The 21,126-nt window shown below is 39.3% G+C and overlaps 1 protein-coding gene across 1 annotated transcript in view; it reads left to right on the top strand.

The window, feature by feature from the left end:
• Positions 1–21,126, top strand: part of LOC133569917 (plectin-like) — a 200,321-nt gene that overhangs the window by 46,987 nt on the left and 132,208 nt on the right. Inside the window, exon 9 of the mRNA XM_061922506.1 lies at positions 20,470–20,554. Coding sequence (XP_061778490.1) covers positions 20,470–20,554 — 85 coding nt within the window. The remainder of the gene's footprint in view (positions 1–20,469; positions 20,555–21,126) is intronic.

Raw genomic sequence — 21,126 nt, 5'->3', positions numbered from 1 at the left:
ATTAGTGAGAGCAGATAATTGTTGACCAAATACTTATTTTCTACCATAATTTACAAATAAATTATTTAAAATTCAGACAATGTGAATTCCTAGATTTTTTTTCACATTCTGTCTCTCACAGTTAGAGTGTACCTATGATGAAAATTACAGACCTCTGTCATCATTTGAAGTGGGAGAACTAGCACAATCGGTGGCTGACTAAATACTTTTTTGCCCCACTGTATATGATGGATGGCTGCAAGTAATTAAGTCCACAATTTAGCATAAACTGTTAGCATGCGTACATTAACATTGGAATAGTTTGAAGTTGGCACCCAGCTTTAATAAATACCTTTCAAAAAACCGTACTTTATGTCACCACATGACCACGGCTGAAGAAATACTTTACAGAAACGCACTTCTGCACTACTGATTATTGATCCACCTCATTAGTGTACAAAACGGGCAATTTTCCAGCGCATTTTGAAATCAATAAACCCGCATCAGCAATTAAAATATATCTCAATGTGGTACTGTCAAAACTAAAATGTTTGTAAAAACTTCTTAAAAAACATATTTGCAGCACAGTTTACCATGAATTGATTAACGTGGACCCCCACTTAAACAAGTTGAAAAACTTATTCGGGTATTACCATTTAGTGGTCAATTGTACGAAATCAAACTGTGCAATCTACTAATAAAAGTTTCAATCAATAAATCAAAGCACCCTTTGGAAACTGCAAGCCAGGAGTACCATTATTAGTTAGTTTGTCCAATAGAAATTTGTCGACAAACCATTTCAGGTTAGCTAACTCGTGTCTCACGAGACCTAGCTTCTCTGGAAATATCCTTCTTGATACTGGCTTTGCAAGTATATATCTGCAACCTATTCAACATTTAGTTCTCTTTCGGCCATCGTGGATGAAAAAAATGAGTAGATATCAGATTTCTCTGCTAGCCAAGTGTGGCTACCGTGCGGCTAGGTCGACTTGCATAACACTTCCTGCTTTTCCAACTCCATCCATTCATCCAATCTCTACCGCTTATTCCCTTTTGGGGTCGCGGGGGGCGCTGGCGCCTATCTCTGCTACAATCGGGCAGAAGGCGGTGTACACCCTGGACAAGTCGCCACCTCATCGCAGGGCCAAAACAGATAGACAGACAACATTCACACTCATTTTCACACACTAGGGACCGTTTAGTGTTGCCAATCAACCTATCCCCAGGCAACTCACAAATTGAAATGCATTTTATTTTTAATCATTTAATTTTTTTTTTTTTTGATTAAGAATCGTTACAAAAACAAATCACAAATAATTTGAAAATCTTTTTTTTTTTGACACCCCTAAGACCGCCTCATTGTTGATTCCACACAATGCTGGCAACATGCTAGCTGAATTCTGATTGGATTACATCTCTAACGTAACAAAATTTGCAATGAAGAGAAGATGATGAATACTTTAGGGAAAGTAAATCAGAAATTAAATTCATTTAAAATGTATTAATTTAATTAATTCATTAATTTATTTTACCTTTTTTTTTTATAAATGTTATCAATTGATGATTATGATTTATGTTTGGTCAGCAGAAAAGACCTTGCTGGCCCTGATGGCCCTCCATGGTCAAAATCCATGTTTTATACATCACAGTATTATAACAGGAGAATTACAACATTTAGAATTTTTAGCACTGTATGTTTGTGGCAAAATATAACAGTTTAGTAATAACATGTAGCATTCTAAACACTGTATGTTACAATTTTGTTAAATTTGTTGAAAAAAAAAATGCAGAATTAGCAATATTTTGAACATGTCGGCCATGTTTGTAGTAAAAAGTTCTGTTGAAATTGACTACTTTAAATAACTGTCGTATTGAGCATGACAGTTATACTGTCATATTGAGTAAAACAACTACTTTTTGTCTTTACAAACCTTACAAAAGATAACTTTTCTAGTAACTCTCACAAAGATACATTATTTCAGGCATTTGTAGACATTTTGCATGTTTGATTTAAGAGTTATGTTTGAATATTTGTATTGCTTTTTTCGCATTATCTCAAGATTTCAAGAACATTACTGTCGTATTGAGTAAACACTATTTTTTGTAATCACAAACCTTAAAAAATCTCATGTTTTTTAGTAAAACTCACAAAGATCCATTATTTCAGGCATTATTAGCCATTTTTGCATGTTTGGTTTAGTAATTATGTTTAAATAAATCTCATTATTTAGTATGACAGTTATACCGTTATATTAAGTAAAAAAAAAAGTAACTATTTTATGTCATTGCAAACCTTACACAAGATAATTGTGTTCAGTTTTGTAGAACATGTAGCATTTTAGCACTGCATGCCATCTGTTTGTCAAATTTTTAATGTTGCAAAAATAGCAGAATTAGCAACATTTTGAACTGTTGGTACTGTATGTCGACTATGAGTGAGTTTGTAGCAATAGAATTGTCAAAATATTAGTTTTGTATAGACATATTGCATTTTTAGCATTGTACTGTATGTCATCCATGTTTGTCGAATGTACAGCAAAAGTAGCAGAATTTTCAAAATTTTTAACTTTTAGCTGCATCTGTGGAGTTTATAGCAGAAAATAGCAAAATCGCCAAAATATAACAGTTTTATGGCAACATGTAATATTTCAGCACATATTTTAAACATTCATATTTGTTAAGTGTGTCCCAAAAAATAACTAATTAGTAAAATCAGCCATGTTTGTTGAGTATTTGGCAAAACATAATTTGCTTATGTTAACAGTTCTCTTAGCAACATATGCACTTTACAGTATGTTGACCACGTTTGTCCAGTTTTTGAGGAAAAAAAAACAAAAAGGTGGAAAATTAGGGACGGTCAGACTTGTCAAGTTTGTTGCAAAGGAATAAACACAATATAGAAAGTTGTGGAAAAAATTTATCAATTTTAGCATTGTACAGATATACATATAACGGTTATGTAGCAAGTTTGCACTTGTTTTTGTTGCAAAAGAATGACAGAATTTGCTGAATTTAGAACTTCTGCCAGTTTACATTGACTATATTTGTTGAATTCATACAAAATAAATAGCAAACATAGAAAAATACAACGGTTTTGTGGAAACCTGTAGTATTTTTAGCACTGTAGAAAAAGTAACTTAATTAGCAAAATCAGAGTTTGAGTTTTCGGCAAAAAATGGCGCATTTTGCAAAATAGTACATTTTAACCTGTAGTATTTTAGCTTTGTATGTCACTCATGTTGGTCAATTTTTGTTATGAAACATAACAGAATTAGCCAAATGTGTTGAGTTTTTGGCAACACATTGCAAAATTTCCAGATTTGAACAGTTTTGTAGTTACATACAGTAGGGAAAGGATTCATATGGCCCCATTCCTGGGTGGATTTCGTATGAGAGAGTAATGAGGGGGGGTCATCATTGTGCAATGCAGTCTACTGAAAATGATGAAAACACCACTCTACATAGCAACTGACGCTGTGATCAATGTTGGAATTGCCACAAAACACATTTTAAGACAGTCAACACTCCACTGCCATATGGCGACTAAAGTGCAATCCTTCAATGTGTCACGGTTTATGTGTTAGGTAAACCGAGATAATTGGGGCCATATGACTACCTTTCCTACTGTATATAACATTTTTATGGCGAAAAAATGTCATTGGAAGATTAAAATAAATAATAACACAATATAGAAAGTTATGGAAAATTACGCATTTTTAGCATTGTATGTTAACCATGTTTTTCAAATTTATCAATTAAAGAAAGGCAAATTGTAGCAGTTTTGTGGAAAAATGTTGCATCTTTAGCACTGTAAGTCTCCCATGTTTGTCACTTTTAAAATTCCCTGTACAACAAAACACCGCGGCAGCATACAAAGCTCACGTTATACTGCCCAGCTCAGATTCATTGAGTTTTCTGGAAAAAAAATGGCGTATTTTGCAAACTGTTAAATTTTTGTGGTAACCTGTAGTATATTTAGCATTGTATGTCATCCATGTTGGTCGATTTTTGTAACAAAAATTAACAGAATTAGCCTTATTATATTTGTTGAGTTTTTGGCAAAACATTCCAAAATTTGCAAATGGCCCCATTCCTGGGTGGATCTCATGTGAGTGAGTAATGTGGGGGCTGGGGGCGTACTGTGTGTGTGCAGTCTGCTGAAAATGATGGAAAGCGCCACTCTACATAACAACAAAGTTTGAATTGCCACAAAACACATTTTAAGACACTCAATAGTCCACTGCCATCTGGCGACTTAAGTGGATAGTGCAACCCTACAATCTGTCACGTTTCATGTGTTAGGTCATTGGTCGGCAACCCGCGGCTCTTTGATCACTCTGGTGTGGCTCAGCTGTTAACTTGCCAACCTTCCAGAATTTACCGGGAGATTTCTAACCTCAGTGCCTTTCCCTAAAATTGTCTGAGGTATGCAAACTGCGATTTTCACACGGGCAGCAACATTGAGGGCAGGCCGTGATGGCAATACCCATAACATCTTCTAATACATATAGTTGTGCCCGCTGTTACACAACACTGTGAGCGTACCGCCCGGGCATTTATTTTGTGAAATCTCTATTACAATCCTCAAGCGATTGCAAGGCATACTTGTTCAACAGCCATACAGGTTACACTGAGGATTGTGATATAAACAACTTTAACACTCTTACTAATATGCGCCACACTGTGAACCCACACCAAACAAAAATGACAGACACATTTCAGGAAAACATCCGCACTGTAACACAACATAAACACAACATAACAAATACCCAGAATCCCATGCAACCCTGACTCTTCCAGGCTACATTATACACCCCGCTAGCACCAAACCCCAACCCCGGCCACCTCAACCGACACAGGAAGGCGCGGGGTGGTTGGTGGTAGCAGGGTGTTTAATGTAGTCTGGAAGAGTCAGGGTTGCATTGGATTCTGGGTATTTATGTTGTGTTTATGTTTTGTTACAGTGCGGATGTTTTCCCGAAATGTGTTTGTCATTCTTGTTTGGTGTGGGTTCACAGTGTGGCGCATATTTGTAACAGTGTTAAAGTTGTTAAAACTGGCACCCTCAGTGTGACCTGTATGGCTGTTGAACAAGAGTGCCTTGCAGTCGCACATGTGCGTCTGCTGAAGCCACATTCAACACGTGTCTTGACTGGTAAGCTGTTAGTACAAGCTGTGGAGGGCACAAAAGACGGAGCCATCGTAGTACGCCATTATTTTTGTTGCTTGGGTTTTACTCAGCAGACGTCCGAGGGAATAGTCACTCAGCAACCCGCAAGTCTCTCGGACAAATCGTGAGGAATTGTATGCGTGATGTTAATAAGGGGCATTCATATAAAACTCACTAACGTCAAATCTTCATATTTAAATGTGGGCCGCATGTCTGAGACCCCTGGTTTATACATAGCACATAGCAAAAAACAACAACTCTGTATGCAATGTTATTTCATTATGAATTTCAAGACTCTTGTGGCTGCCATTATTTTCTTTATTTTGTGAAAAGGTTCAAAATGGCTCTTTGAGTGGTAAAGGTTGCCGACCCCTGTGTTAGGTAGACCATGATAAATGGGGCCATATGAATACCCGTCCTACTTAGGTTAATGGGTTTTTTTGGCGAAAAAATGTTTGTGGATGATAAAAACTAATAATAATAATAATAACACAAAATACTGTAGAAGGCTATGGAAAATAAATCATTTTTAGCATTGTCTATTAACCATGTTTTATTCATTTATTGATTAAAAAAAGGCAAATTGTTGTGGCAAAATGTTGCATTTTTAGCACCATAAGTCTGCCATGTTTGTTACTTTTAAGATACCCTGTACAACAAAACACCGAGGCAGCATATAAAGCTCACTTTATACTGCGCAGCTCAGATTCATTGACAGTGCAAACGTAGTAAAATAGTCTATTGCTTTTTGTCCAAAGAAGGTTTTGCACGGCGGCTGGCTGTAATGCGAAATAAACTGCGTGCGGTTTGAAATCAAATGCAATAACGGCATAAACAAAAAAAACAACAACAAAAAAAAACCTTATCCATATTTTTATGTCCACAGAAAGAGAAATGTGCGCTATATTACCCACCTTCTGTAAAGATGATGCAATCATTATGTTGACAGTATACGTGTGTGTGTGTGTGTGTGTCTTTTTCTAATCCCGATCCCTGAGCGCACATGTGCACAGGCCTCTCTCCTCCAATTCACCTCTATTACTAGCTATAATCCCATTTCACACTCTATCGATCCCCAAAACCGTTGTTCACCGGAACCGGCAGCAAACACTGGAATTTCTCCCCATCATTTCACCGCCATTGTTCTTTATTACACAAAAAGGCCAGCACCCCCTCCACCCCCTTACCCTGCCCTCTTTGGAGCCCGACTGAAATATGAATTATAAATGTATAGCTAATAAAATGGGAGAAGGAGGTGGTGGAGCCTGAGAGAGACGGGGAAAAGAGCGAGATGGAGAGGAGTGGTTGGTAGAAACATCAGAGAAAATGACTCCTTTACAAGAGTCTATTGATCAGTTTCTATCAAAGGGGGATGTCAGACATGAGATTACCTGGCAGTTTGAGCATTAGGTGCCGTGTGTTATAGCCCCGGGCCCTTGTACGCCTGCCAGAGGATTGTAAATAAAGCGGAGAGGAGAGCGTTTGTTGGGGCAGATGCCTGTGTGAGTTTGACATCTTATATGTGTGTGTGTTAGTTTGTCTATTTGTGCTGCGCACACCTATTGGCTTATACCCCAAAGCAGTGTTGCAAGCCCATGCAACTTCTGAGCCCAAGAGTCTTGGGAGGCTCAGGCCCGCCTCGCTGGAGCGGCTCAGCCCGCTACGAATCCCGCACTAAAGCCAAAAGAAGCTCACGTGAAGCCCTTTGAATCTTGCATGAAGGACCCGACCCGGTCCGACCACTCGCTCTGGGTCAGTCGGGTTTTCATCCCCCCTCACGCGGAAGGTCAGCGCTGATCTGACCGTAGATGTGTGACACGGGCTTTGGCGCTCATGCGGCCATGCGCAGATGTGGACTAATGTCATACTCAAAAAGTGTCAAAGGGTCAAGAAAACGAGAAGATCTTAGATTGTGGTTTCATCCCATAACACCGAGACACTAAAAGCAGCTCGTAAAAAGAGCTTAAATCTTACATTATGGACTCCTGTTCAAGATTCTTCCGTGTTGCACAATTTATGTGCATCCTTGTGAGAAAATGCTTACACAGTAGAGCGGTACTTCGGTTTCCATTAGTAATCTGTTCAGTTCAGATCAGTTTATTTCCAACATGCATACTATACAATGTAATTTATCACACAATTCCTGTTGTTTCATTACAGCACGTCCGAAAAGGAGTAGGAAGAAGCAGAGCTTATTTAATCCTACCCCTTTTCATACTATAGCAATTGTATCCTACTTCCTTGTTCTCTGTAACAGAACAGTGAACAAATAAATAATAAATAATATACCATAGTAATCAAACAAATATTAAATACATAAAAAATATTTGTCTCAATAAAAAAAGGGTTCAAGATGTTCATCATAATTCTTGTTCAGTGTACTTATTGAACACTTATAGTTTGAACAGTCTCTTAAACTGAATCATATTGCTGCTTTGTTAGATTTCTTTGCTTAATCCATTCCATAATTATAGTTATAGTAACACAGATACGATTGTATATACGGCGGATACTGCAAATATCCAAAATAGTTTCTCTCGTTTTGATGAAATAACATTAGAAGGATTGTTACAACGTGTAAATGGAATAAAACAAACAACAAGTTTACTTGACCCACTTCCTGGGAAACTTATCAAGGAGCTTTTTGTATTATTAGGTCCATCAGTGCTAAATATTATAAACTTATCACTTTCCTCGGGCACTGTTCCCGTTGCATTCAAAAAAGCGGTTATTCATCCTCTCCTTAAAAGACCTAACTTCGATCCTGACCTCATGGTAAACTACCGACCGGTGTCTCACCTTCCCTTTATTTCGAAAATCCTCGAAAAAATTGTTGCAGAGCAGCTAAATGAGCACTTAGCGTTTAACAATCTATGTGAAACCTTTCAATCCGGTTTCAGGGCAAATCACTCGACTGAGACAGCCCTCGCAAAATTGACTAATGATCTATTGCTAACGATGGACTCTGATGCGTCATCTATGTTGCTGCTCCTCGATCTTAGCGCTGCTTTCGATACCGTCGATCATAATATTTTATTAGAGCGTATCAAAATACGAATTGGTATGTCAGACTCAGCCCTGTCATGGTTTAACTCTTATCTTACTGATAGGATGCAGTGCGTCTCCTATAACAGTGTGACCTCGGACTATGTTAAGGTAACGTGTGGAGTTCCCCAGGGTTCGGTCCTTGGCCCTGTACTCTTCAGCATCTACATGCTGCCGCTAGGTGACGTCATACGCAAATACGGTATTAGCTTTTACTGTTATGCTGATGACACCCAACTCTACATGCCCCTAAAGCTGACCAACACGCCGGACTGTAGTCAGTTGGAAGCGTGTCTTAATGAAATTAAACAATGGATGTCCGCTAACTTTTTGCAACTTAATGCCAAAAAAACGGAAATGCTGATTATCGGTCCTGCTAGACACCGACCTCTATTTAATAATACAACTTTAACATTTGACAACCAAATAATAAAACAAGGTGACTCTGTAAAAAATCTGGGTATTATCTTCGACCCAACTCTTTCCTTTGAGTCACACATTAAAAGCGTTACTAAAACGGCCTTCTTTCATCTCCGTAATATCGCTAAAATTCGCTCCATTTTGTCCACTAAAGACGCCGAGATCATTATCCATGCGTTTGTTACGTCTCGTCTCGATTACTGTAACGTATTATTTTCGGGTCTCCCCATGTCTAGCATTAAAAGATTACAGTTGGTACAAAATGCGGCTGCTAGACTTTTGACAAGAACAAGAAAGTTTGATCATATTACGCCTGTACTGGCTCACCTGCACTGGCTTCCTGTGCACTTAAGATGTGACTTTAAGGTTTTACTACTTACGTATAAAATACTACACGGTCTAGCTCCAGCCTATCTTGCCGATTGTATTGTACCGTATGTCCCGGCAAGAAATCTGCGTTCAAAAGACTCCGGCTTATTAGTGATTCCTAGAGCTCAAAAAAAGTCTGCGGGCTATAGAGCGTTTTCCGTTCGGGCTCCAGTACTCTGGAATGCCCTCCCGGTAACAGTTCGAGATGCTACCTCAGTAGAAGCATTTAAGTCTCATCTTAAAACTCATCTGTATACTCTAGCCTTTAAATAGACCTCCTTTTTAGACCAGTTGATCTGCCGCTTCTTTTCTTTCTCCTATGTCCCCCCCTCCCTTGTGGAGGGGGTCCGGTCCGATGACCATGGATGAAGTACTGACTGTCCAGAGTCGAGACCCAGGATGGACCGCTCGTCGGGACCCAGGATGGACCGCTCGCCTGTATCGGTTGGGGACATCTCTACGCTGCTGATCCGCTTGAGATGGTTTCCTGTGGACGGGACTCTCACTGCTGTCTTGGAGCCACTATGGATTGAACTTTCACAGTATCATGTTAGACCCGCTCGACATCCATTGCTTTCGGTCCCCTAGAGAGGGGGGGTTGCCCACATCTGAGGTCCTCTCCAAGGTTTCTCATAGTCAGCATTGTCACTGGCGTCCCACTGAATGTGAATTCTCCCTGCCCACTGGGTGTGAGTTTTCCTTGCCCTTTTGTGCGTTCTTCCGAGGATGTTGTAGTCGTAATGATTTGTGCAGTCCTTTGAGACATTTGTGATTTGGAGCTATATAAATAAACATTGATTGATTGATTGATAATTTAAAGGCCAACTGAAATGAGATTTTCTTATTCAAACGGGGATCGCAGGTCCATTCTATGTGTCATACTTGATCATTTCGCGATATTGCCATATTTTTGCTGAAAGGATCTAGTAGAGAACATCGACGATAAATTTCGCAACTTTTGGTCGCTAATAAAAAAGCCTTGCCTGTACCAGAAGTAGCAGACGATGTGCGCGTGACGTCACGGGTTGTGGAGCTCCTCACATTGTTTACAATCATGGCCACTAGCAGAGAGAGCGATTCGGACTGAGAAAGCGACAATTTCCCCATTAATTTGAGCGAGGATGAAATATTTGTGGATGAGGATAGTGAGAGGGAAGGACTAGAAAAATAATAATAATAATAAAAAATGGTGAGGGCAGTTGCAGCGATTCAGATGTTATTAGACAAATTTACTAGGATGATTCTGGAAAATCCCTTATCTGCTTGTGTTATTAGTGTTTTAGTGAGATTACATGGTACCTGAAAGTCGGAGGGGTGTGGCCACGGGTGTAGTGACCGCCAGTGTCTCTGGTGGGAGGAAGTAAGAGAGTCCGCAGCTGCAGGAGTACGCAAGCTCCGCTTATGTCTACGGTAAGAGCCAACTTATTAGCACAATTTTCTCACCGAAACCTGCCGGTTGACATGTGGTCGAGAACCATGTTCGCCTGACCGCTCTGTTCCATAGTAAAGCTTCACCTTCGGGAATGTAACCAGGGAAACACCGGCTGTGTTTGTGTTGCTAAAGGCAGTTTCAATACACCGCTTCCCACCTACATCTTTCTTCTTTGACTTCTCCATTATTAATTGGACAAATTGAAAAAGATTCAGCAACACAGATGTCCAGAATACTGTGTAATTATGCGATTAAAGCAGACTACTTAGAGCTTGGATCGGGCTGGAAGAACACGCGCACGCGTCATCATTCCGTGACGATTTCAACAGGAAACTCCCGGGAAATTTAAAATTGCAATTTAGTAAACTAAAAAGGCCGTATTGGCATGTGTTGCAATGTTAATATTTCATCATTGATATATAAACTATCAGACTGCTTGGTGGGTAGTAGTGGGTTTCAGTAGGCCTTTATTCCACGTACTGATATGCTAAAGGTTTTAAGTGTAGTACGAGCATACAAATGTTTTAAATTGGATTTTTCTCAAAGAATAAATTTCTCCTCTTGAGAGGAACTATTGTACGTTCTTGGGTAGCAGGTCATAGTTTGCTTTGTCAACACTCTACTATTTGCAAATGCACCTAATCGTTGAATTTCAATATTTGTGATCCAATAGATGAAGGGTTTGTATGTTCTTTATATCCAACACGATGTATTATTCTAATTGATCTTCTCTGCAATGTTGTTAGTGAATAAAGCGCACATTTGTAGTTGTTTGCCCATATTTCTACACAACAACTCAGATATGGTACCGCTGTCCTAAAAGGTCCATTGAAGATGTACAAAAAGAGAAGAAATGTTGAAAACATTTAACCCAAAAATATCAATCAATGAATGTTTGTTTATATAGCCCTAAATCACAAGTGTCTCAAAGGGCTGCGCAAACCACAATGACATCCTCGGTACAAAACCCACATAAGGGCAAGGAAAAACTCACCCCAGTGGGACGTCGGTGACAGTGACAATGATGACTATGAGAAACCTTAGAGAGGACCACATATGTGGGCAACCCATTCCTAGGGGAGACCGAAAGCAATGGATGTCGAGCGGGTCTAACATGATTTTGTGAAAGTCCAGTCCATAGTGGATCCAACATAAAGGTGAGAGTCCAGTCCAAAGTGGATCCAATATAGCAGACAACTAAGCACATTTTATAGAGACTAATTATAGCTTTATGTGTAGAAAACAATGAATTTATATACTGTGTATACATATATATATATGTATATATATATATATATATATATATATATATATATATATATATCTTGATTGGATTAATCAGAGAATAGTGCTCAATACCGTGGTAGAGCACAACATGTAGGTGTGGGAAAAATCACAAGACTACTTCATCTCTACAGAACTGTTTCATGAGGGGTTCCCTCAATCATCAGGAGATTTATATATATATATATATATATATATATATATATATATATATATATCGTTCACAATCATTGTGAGGGACAAGAACATGTGGCTTTTTAAAAAAAATGTTTTTAAAGATTTTAAAGATGATTGAAAAAAAAATGCTTGAACAATGCAGGTAATGGGAATTGGGGTTGTAGCCTTTGTGGAGAATGCATATATTTTAAAGATTTATTTCAACAGCCAGGACTTTGTTTTAAATATAGAAAAAAAATCTTATAATGACCCCCTTAAGTCAGAACCTATTTACCCCTCACCGCATCCCAAAAAAACAACACAATTTTAACACATAACATGCCTTTTAAAAAGAAAACCACAGTTTTAGATAAAAACAATGCATAAAAAAATACAACAGAATGTACAACTAGCAACTACAGTAGTTTTATGAAGTAATGTAATAATTATGTACAGTATTTACCTTGGAGATTGGACTTCTGCAGTGTCTCCTACCTGCTGCGTCTCAATCAAATACACCATCAGCAGCTTTTTAATATTTCCATTGATACATTTCAGTTTTTTAGATATTTTTATACTGCCTTCGCTGTTGTTGGACTAATTCTGCAACAAACAGTTAATGTGTAAAATCTATCTTAAAATCTAAATCAATTTTAAAATTGCACAAAAATTCCTTGTCGTATTCAGCTTCAGTAAATCTCGCTCATTTCAGCTTTATCATGGCCTAAGTGAAAATGCGTTGAATCCTCATGAAGGTGAAACACACATTTAATGTGTGCTTTTATCATGGAATTTGGAATTCAACCATCTATTTCAAGTAAAATTTGTCCCTAAAGACAAGCTGTTGTCTTGGCAAATGTCACTTTAGACCACAGCAAATCTTGTGAGACTTCATTAAAAAAAGTATTTTCCTTGGGATTTTTTTTTTCCCCCTGCAAAACATGATGACCAGAAAAAAAAAACTTGACCTAGCAGTACACGATATAATATATGTCCTGGTTGCTCAGTACAAAATGGCCACGTCTACAATGATACTATTTGGAGGAAGTGAAATGGAGACTAGAACATTTTCCGCGTTAATTTTGTATTTTAAGCACCTTTCATCAAAGTCAGGATCGGGAACACTTATTAGTTAGGGTTTTGTTACATCTTTCCACCTTCTCTACCTCTTTTATCTTCATTTTTGAAGTGTTTTTTTAATGTGTGGGCATGGGCATGCACAACAGTGTTATGTATTCCTCTAACAGAAAAATGGACCACAAACAAATGTCCACTGCAAAGGACAATGGCTCTAAGGAGGGTATGTTGAAGAATAAATAATGATTTTGTGACGGGTCATTGCTGCATCCTCCTATCATGGGACGCGTAGCTAAGCCAACTCATGAAGTCATCTCAGCTGTATTGATCATTACCCTAAGTATAAACTTCCACACAAAATGCCTGTTTTTGCAGCAAATTTGTTAATTAGTTTGTTTTTCAACTTAAAATCTGATTGTTTTTTTTCCAGTGCATTACTGTAAATGAAAAAAAACATTCCAGTGTTATTTCCGCAGTGAGATTCTGGTGACTGATCTGCCAGTTTGTCAAAGGGGGAACATTATCACAATTTCAGAAGGGTTAAAACCAATAAAAATCAGATCCCAGTGGCTTATTTTATTTTTCGAAGTTTTTTCAAAATTTTACCCATCATGGAATATCCCGAAAAAATGCTATAAAGTGCCTGATTTTCGCTATCTGTAAATCCAGCCGTCCATTTTCCTGTGACGTCACTGCGTGACGCCAATACAAACAAACATGGCAGATAGCACAGAAAGATATAGCGACATTAGCTCGGATTCAGACTCGGATTTCAGCGACTTAAGTGATTCAACAGATTACGCATGTATTGAAACGGATGGTTGGAGTGTGGAGGCAGATAGCGAAAACGAAATTGAAGAAGAAACTGAAACTATTGAGCCATATCACGACGGACAAAGGCAACGCGGACGAATTCGGCGATCGCTTTCTAACCAACGATTGCATCTTTTGACCACTGGAGCGACTTAAATCCGTCGATTGGTAAGTGTTTGTTTGGCATTAAATGTGGGTGGAGGGAAAGGCTGGATGCAAATATAGCTACAAATGTACATACAGCTAGCCTAAATAGCATGTTAGCATCGATTAGCTGGCAGTCATGCCGTGACCAAATATGTCTGATTAGCACATAAGTCAATAACATCAACAAAACTCACCTTTGTGATTTCGTTGACTTTATCGTTGGAAATGCATCTGCTTTGAGTGTCGCAGGATATCCACACATCTCTGTCGTAGCATCGCTATCGCCGGTAAAATGTGCAGAACAAACGAGGGACTTTCGCATTTTTTGACACTGGTGCAACTTGAATCCGTTGATTGGTATGTGTTTGTTTGGCATTAAATGTGGGTGGAGGGAAAGGCTGGATGCAAATATAGCCACAAATGAGGCATAACGATGCAATATATATACATACAGCTAGCCTAAATAGCATGTTAGGATCGATTAGCATGCCGTGCTAATCGATGCACACTCCACGTAAGTAAACTTGAATACGTCTCTGTTCGTGTTGTTACACCCTCTGACAACACACTGACGAGCCATGATGTCTCCAAGGTACGGAAAACAGTCAAAAAAACTTAAAATAACACAGCTGATTTGACTTGGTGTGTGTAATGTGTTTGAGAAAATGGCGGATTGCTTCCCGTTGTGACGTCACGGGTGAAAGGTCATCGCTCCGACAGCGAACAATTGAAAGGTGTTTAAATCGCCAAATTCCCCCTTTTAGAGTTTGGAAATCGGTTAAAAAAACATATTGTCTTTTTTCTGCAACATCAAGGTATATATTGACGCTTACATAGGTCTGGTGATAATGTTCCCCTTTAAAGTCCACTGTTGGTGTTTTAACAGTGATTTGTAAAATGGCACCACTTTTATTTTGACAGTAAAATTGTGGCAACTGAGCTGACAGTTGTTTTTTTACCACAAAAACATCCACATATTTTATACAGTGCACCTTGATCTGAAATAATCAATCCCCACGGTATATTAAAAGCTGTATTTGTGCATTTTAGTAATGTACATCAAATAGATATTGGTCATTGCATTTGCTGCAGCAATTTCTCGAGGATTTTAGTTAAGACACTTTGAATGCTTTTAAAACATGAATTATTCCTATGTTGTTGGACTGCGACTACTATTTGATTCATTTAATTAGAAAATAACTTTGGTTTATATTCTGTTGCTCCAATTATTGTTTAATAGGTATAGCTTATTAAAAATGTATTAAATCGGCACCGCATAGAGTTTTTGGGACTTTAGATACGCGGACATAGTTTCTGGAAGGCCACTGCAATAAAGCGCACAAGAGAGCGGCACACAGTGGAGAGGTTGTATTTAAAATTTGTATTGATGCACACGTGTTAAAAGTGCAACTTGGAAAGCAAAACATGTTTCATGTTTTTATTCAATTTTATTTGAGTTTGTAATGCCCAGGAAGTGTGTTTATCTGATTACTCGGACAAACCATTCGATAGATTACTTGATTCCTAAAAATATAAATAAAAAAATCGATAGTTGCAGCCTTATAAGTCATAGCAATTAAAAAATATACATTTGAACTGAAATACGCAGTGAAGCTATAACTTGTGCATTATCTGATTACTCGAGTAACCGTAAAATACTAATTAATACTTGATCATTTAAATAATCGATAGCTTCAGTCAGCTAAATGAAGGTTATGGCAAACCAAACAAATGTTTATTTCAATTATTTTCCTGAAACTACGCCTTGAGCTTAGGAATTGGGTTTTTCTGATTACTCAATCGGACAGACTCTTCGATCATCCATCCATCCAATTCCTACCGCTTGTCCCTTTCGGGGTTGATCAATTACTTAAAAAAAAACAAAACATTAGTTTCAGTCTTATTAGGGTTATGGCATTTTAAGAAAATAATTCAACTATCCATCCATCCATCTTCTTCAGCTTATCCGAAGTCAGGTCGCGGGGGCAGCAGCCTAATCAGAAAAGCTCAGACTTCCCTCTCCCCAGCTACTTTGTCCAGCTCTTCTTGGGGTATTCCAACGCGTTGTCAGGCCAGCTGCGAGACATAGTCTCTCCACCGTGTCCTGGGTGTTCCCTGTGGTCTCTTACCAGACGGACGTGCCCTAAACAAAAACTCCCCAGCGAGGCGTTGGGTGGCATTCTGACCAGAAGCCCGAACCACTTCATCTGGCTCCTCTTGATGTGGAGGAGCGTCGGCTTTACTTTGAGCTCCTCCCAAATAACAGAGCTTCTTACTCTATATCTAAAGGAGAGCCCCGCCACCTGAGGAAAGTGGCGGGGCTCATGTCCACAAAGCACATGCCACAAAGCACATGTAGCTCAAGTCCACAAAGCACATGTAGACTGGTTGGGCAGGATCTTACCGAGAGTATAGAGTAGGTCTACAGTACCACGACTAGGACGAAAACCACAATGCTCTTCCTTAATCCGAGCTTCGACTATCCGGCATAGCCTCCTCTCCAGTACACCTGAATAGATCTTAATGGGATGGCTGAGGAGTGTGATCCAACGATAGCTGGAAAATACCCTTCGGTTCCACTTTGTAAATAGAGGAACCACAACCTAAGTCTGCCAATCCAGAGGCACCGCCCTCGATATCCACGCAATGTTGTAGAGTCTTGTCTACCTCAACAGCCCCACAGCATCTAGAGCCTTAAGGAACTCTGGGCAAATCTCATCCCCCACCTTGGCAACCTCAACCCCAGAAATAGGAGAGTCCGCAGGCACTGTTTTCTCAAAAGAAGACGTTTAGGTGGGATTAAGGAGTTCTTCAAAGTATTCCTTCCACCGATCCACAACATCCCCAGTCAACGTCAGCAGCCCACTCCCCACCATTCATGGTGTTGACAGTGCACTGCTTACCCCTCCTGAGGTGGCGGACGGTGGTCCAGAATCGCATCAAATTCATTGTCCATAGATTCTCCGAATTCCTCCCATGTCCCATTTTTTGCAAACCGCTTGGCCTCTAGGTACCTGTCCTCTGCCTCCAGAATGCCATGCGCCAAAAGGACCCAATGGAACTTCAGCTTGGCGGCCTCCTTTACCGCTGGTGTCTATTTCAACTATGTCCGCTGGAATTCATATTGAGCCTATGAGGCAGGCCTGGGCAATTATTTTGACTTGGGGGTCAAATTTAGATAAGAAAATGTGTCTGGGGGCCGTATATCTATTTTTAGGAACACTAATACAAAACCTCAAAATAATGTTTGATTGAATGCTAAAAACGTTATGACAGACAGTTTGAAAAAAATGAATGGCATTGTAAAATTGTGACTGAATGAGACACCTACAATGTACTTGAAAATAAAGAATGTGGGATTTACAATATTAACTATGAAGGATAAAACACTGAAGATTGACAACATATGAACGTCACACCCCCTCTCCATCCACATATTTTACAACCAAGCGAAACGCAACAAAAATGCAACACACAGAGCAAAATATGAACATGAAGGGTAAAAAACAAACCCACCTACAATCTGATAAATCTGACATATCAGTAAGCTTTAGAACTTTTTTTGTAAAAATCTCTTGCCGCGTCTGTCCCTGAAACCCGTATTTCAGGCTGGTCGCTCTGGAAACACTCTGTGGAAACGCTCCCCACCCACACTTCTTGGTGCCTCGTCTGAGCTGCTATGACTTAGATTACCATAGAAACTAGTATATCATGCAAAAGCGCAGATTCCAACCATTGAAAGACTTAGTAGAGTTCAAGACTTACGGTCATTTAAAGACATCACATCATAATGGCAGCTACACTTTCCGTCTTAAACATCTAAAACATTTTTATTTGGGAATGTCCGGCGGGCCAGATTGAAAAGCTTAACGGGCCGCATGTGGCCCCCAGGCCTTCATTTGCCCAGGTCTGCTATAAGGTGTGCTTTTTCTATTAATTAGAAAAACTAATTGGTAGATACCGGATCACTCAAATTATCGATAGCTGCAGCATTTTGGCAAATATTTATTTCAACATTTTCCCTCAAATATGCATTTAGTCTATAAATTATGTTCATCTGATTACTCGATTAATCGGACAAACTAATTGATAGATTACTAGATAACCAAAAACATCGATTGCTGCAGCTTCAAAAATACAGTATTTTTCAGACTATAAGTCACAGTTTTTTTCATTGTTTTGGTGGGACTTATACTCAGGAGCGACTTATGTGTGAAATTATTAACACATTACCGTAAAATATCAAATAAAATGATTAACTCATTCACGTAAGAGACTAAACGTATAAGATTTCATGGGATTTATATCAGGAGTGACAGATTGTTTGGTAAACGTATAGCATGTTCTATATGTTATAGTTATTTGACTCTTACCATAATATGTTACGTTAACATGCCAGACACCTTCTCAGTTGGTTATTTATGCATCATATAACGTACACTTATTCAGCCTGTTTTCACTATTCTTTATTTATTTTAAATTGCCTTTCAAATGTCTATTCTTGGTGTTGGGTTTTATCAAATAAATGTCCCCCAAAAATGCGACTTATACTCCTGTGCGACTTATATATATTTTTTCCCTTCTTTATTGTGCATTTTCGGCAGGTGGGACTTATACTCTGAAAAATACAGTACATACATATTTTAGCTCTTTTCCTTAAAACATGCCACAAGGCTATAAAGTATGTTTTATCCCGTCACTCGATGGATTGCTTCATTAATGAAATATTTGATAGCTGCAGCCCTATTTTATCGTATGACGTGCAGGTTTTTTTATTTCTTAAAAATGTGCTTTGGGTTTATCTGATGGCGGCCGGCCGGGCCTTAATTTCCTACTGAAACCCACTCCTAGCGACCACGCAGTCTGATAGTTTATATATCAATGATGAAATATTTCCATTGCAACACATGCCAATACGGCAAGTTTAGTTTACTGAATTGCAATTTAAAATTTCCCGCGGAGTTCCTTGTTGAAAATGTCGCAGAATAATGACGCGTGCGCGTGATGTCACGGACTGTCAGGACATATTAGCGCAGCACCATTTGCGGTTAAAAGTCGTCTCTTTTCATCGTGCAATTAAAAAGTATTCTGGACATCTGTGTTGCTGAATCTTTTGCAATTTCTTCAATTAATAATGGAGGAGTCAACGTAGAAAGACGGAGTTGGGAAGCTTTAGCCTTTAGCCACAAAAACACACGGTGATTCCTTGTTTAAAATTTCCGAAGGTGAAGCTTTACTATGGATCAGAGCGGTCAAGCGAACATAGATCCCGACCACTTGTCAACCGGCAGGTTTTGGTGAGAAAATTGTGTTTGAAAGTCGCTTCTTACTGGACATCTGTGGAGTTTGCGCCGTCCTTGTATCTGCCGTCGAATTCCCTCAGACACTGGCCTCAAGACACCCGTGGAATTATCCCAGAATTATCCTAGTAAATATGAATCCGTCTCAATGCAATCGCCTTTTTTATTTTATTTTTTTATTTTTTTGTAGTCCTTCGCTATCAATATCATCATCCACAAATCTTTCATCCTTGCTCAAATTAATGGGGAAATTGTCGTTTTCTCGGTCCGAATAGCTCTTGCTGCTGTAGGCTCCCGTTAAAACAATGTGAGGACGTGAGGAACCCTCACCCTTGTGACGTCATCGTCTGCGACTTCCGGTACAGGCAAGGCTTTTTTATCTGCACCAAAAGTTGCAAACTTTATCGTCGATGTTCTCTACTAAATCCTTTCAGCAAAAATATGGCAATTTTGCGAAATGATCAAGTTTGACACATAGAATGGACCTGCTATCTCCGTTTAAATAAGAAAATCTCATTTCAGTAGGCCTTTAAAGCATCACAGCCTCCTTTCCGCGCACTCTAATACACATTCATGTTCACAAAGTCAAGGTCCGTCCTGTAAATATTTGGCCCCACTCTTGCACACACACACACACACACACACGCACACACACACACACACACACACACACACACACACACACACACACACACACACACACACACACACACACACACACATATACACCCCAGCATATAAAGTGCTCATGCACCCCTCCTCAATATTCACCAGCCTTGGCCACTGACGGCTGACAGTTTATGTTGTGTTCAATGAATACTGAATTTGGTGAAAAGGTTTTAAAGAGCTATGAGGGAACATTGACATACAAAACAGCAGCACACACGACAACAACAACAAAAAGAAATGAGGGAAGTCCTGAAACTGAAAAGCAAACGAAGGAGGCTGACCAGTAGTTTATTATGCAGCCGCTCAGTGTACTGCACCACTCAGTGTGGGACAATGGGGGTTTTATTGCATGTGGACTGAGGATTGAGCCCGAAAAGGAACATGATTGAAGGGCCTGCAAGTCAGGAGCTGCTTAGGGTAAAGAGTGCCATCTATTGTCAAAACAGGGTAGTGCTTCTTTTGTCTCAGAGGATGCAGCTTATTTGTCATCCTTAACGTTAACTACAAATGCACATTTTATCTCATTATGCAGAAATATGTTGATGTATTTCAATCAAAGTTGTGTGTTATTTTTTTTAAATGCCTCTTTTGTTCCTGTCCCTCTTTAGTGGAGGAGCTGGCAGCCTGCTCAAAGGAGGCAAAGTGCATGATGGCGTGTCTGAGTGAGGGGAAGCAAGCTCAGGACAAACTAAGGTAAGAAGCAGCCTCTTTTTATGCTAAACATGTCTTTTAGAGGGAGAAATCGAACCCGTGACATTTGAATGTGACTAAGATGTGATGCGCCGGTGAGGCAGTTCAAAGTTCAAAGTTCAAGAGAGCTGCAGATGCGATGAGCTCAGCAAAAGCAGTGTGTGTGAGTGTGTGTGTGTGTCGCTGTGGTTGTGGCTTTGGCTCCAACGTGCCCTCACAGCAGTGCAAGTTGAGCTTATGGAACGTTTTGACTTTTTATTTTTTTTTAAGTCAACCGACAATTTGAAAGTCGGCATGGAACCTTTCTAGGTTTCGTTGTAAAGGATTAAACTTTATTACGTTCCACCAAACAATCGCTGCGTCTGCATATTACATCCATTTGCGGAACGGTGCTGCTTACAGTTAACTGTATTATCTAATGACTGCAAAGACATGAAAGTTTCTTTTTTTTTTAAATAACAACACCATGCTAATGGCTTCCATCTGTGCTGTGGGAAATCCCCTCCTTTCTCCACGGGATGCCTCCATCTCCTTCTTTTTCTTCGCGCTCCGACTCTCTTCTTCCTGTCCTGTGT

This window comes from Nerophis ophidion, linkage group LG15 (genome assembly GCF_033978795.1).
Source record: "Nerophis ophidion isolate RoL-2023_Sa linkage group LG15, RoL_Noph_v1.0, whole genome shotgun sequence".
Lineage (NCBI taxonomy): Eukaryota > Metazoa > Chordata > Actinopteri > Syngnathiformes > Syngnathidae > Nerophis > Nerophis ophidion.
Note: the sequence above shows the minus strand (reverse complement) of the source record. Positions and strands in the feature narration are given on the sequence as shown.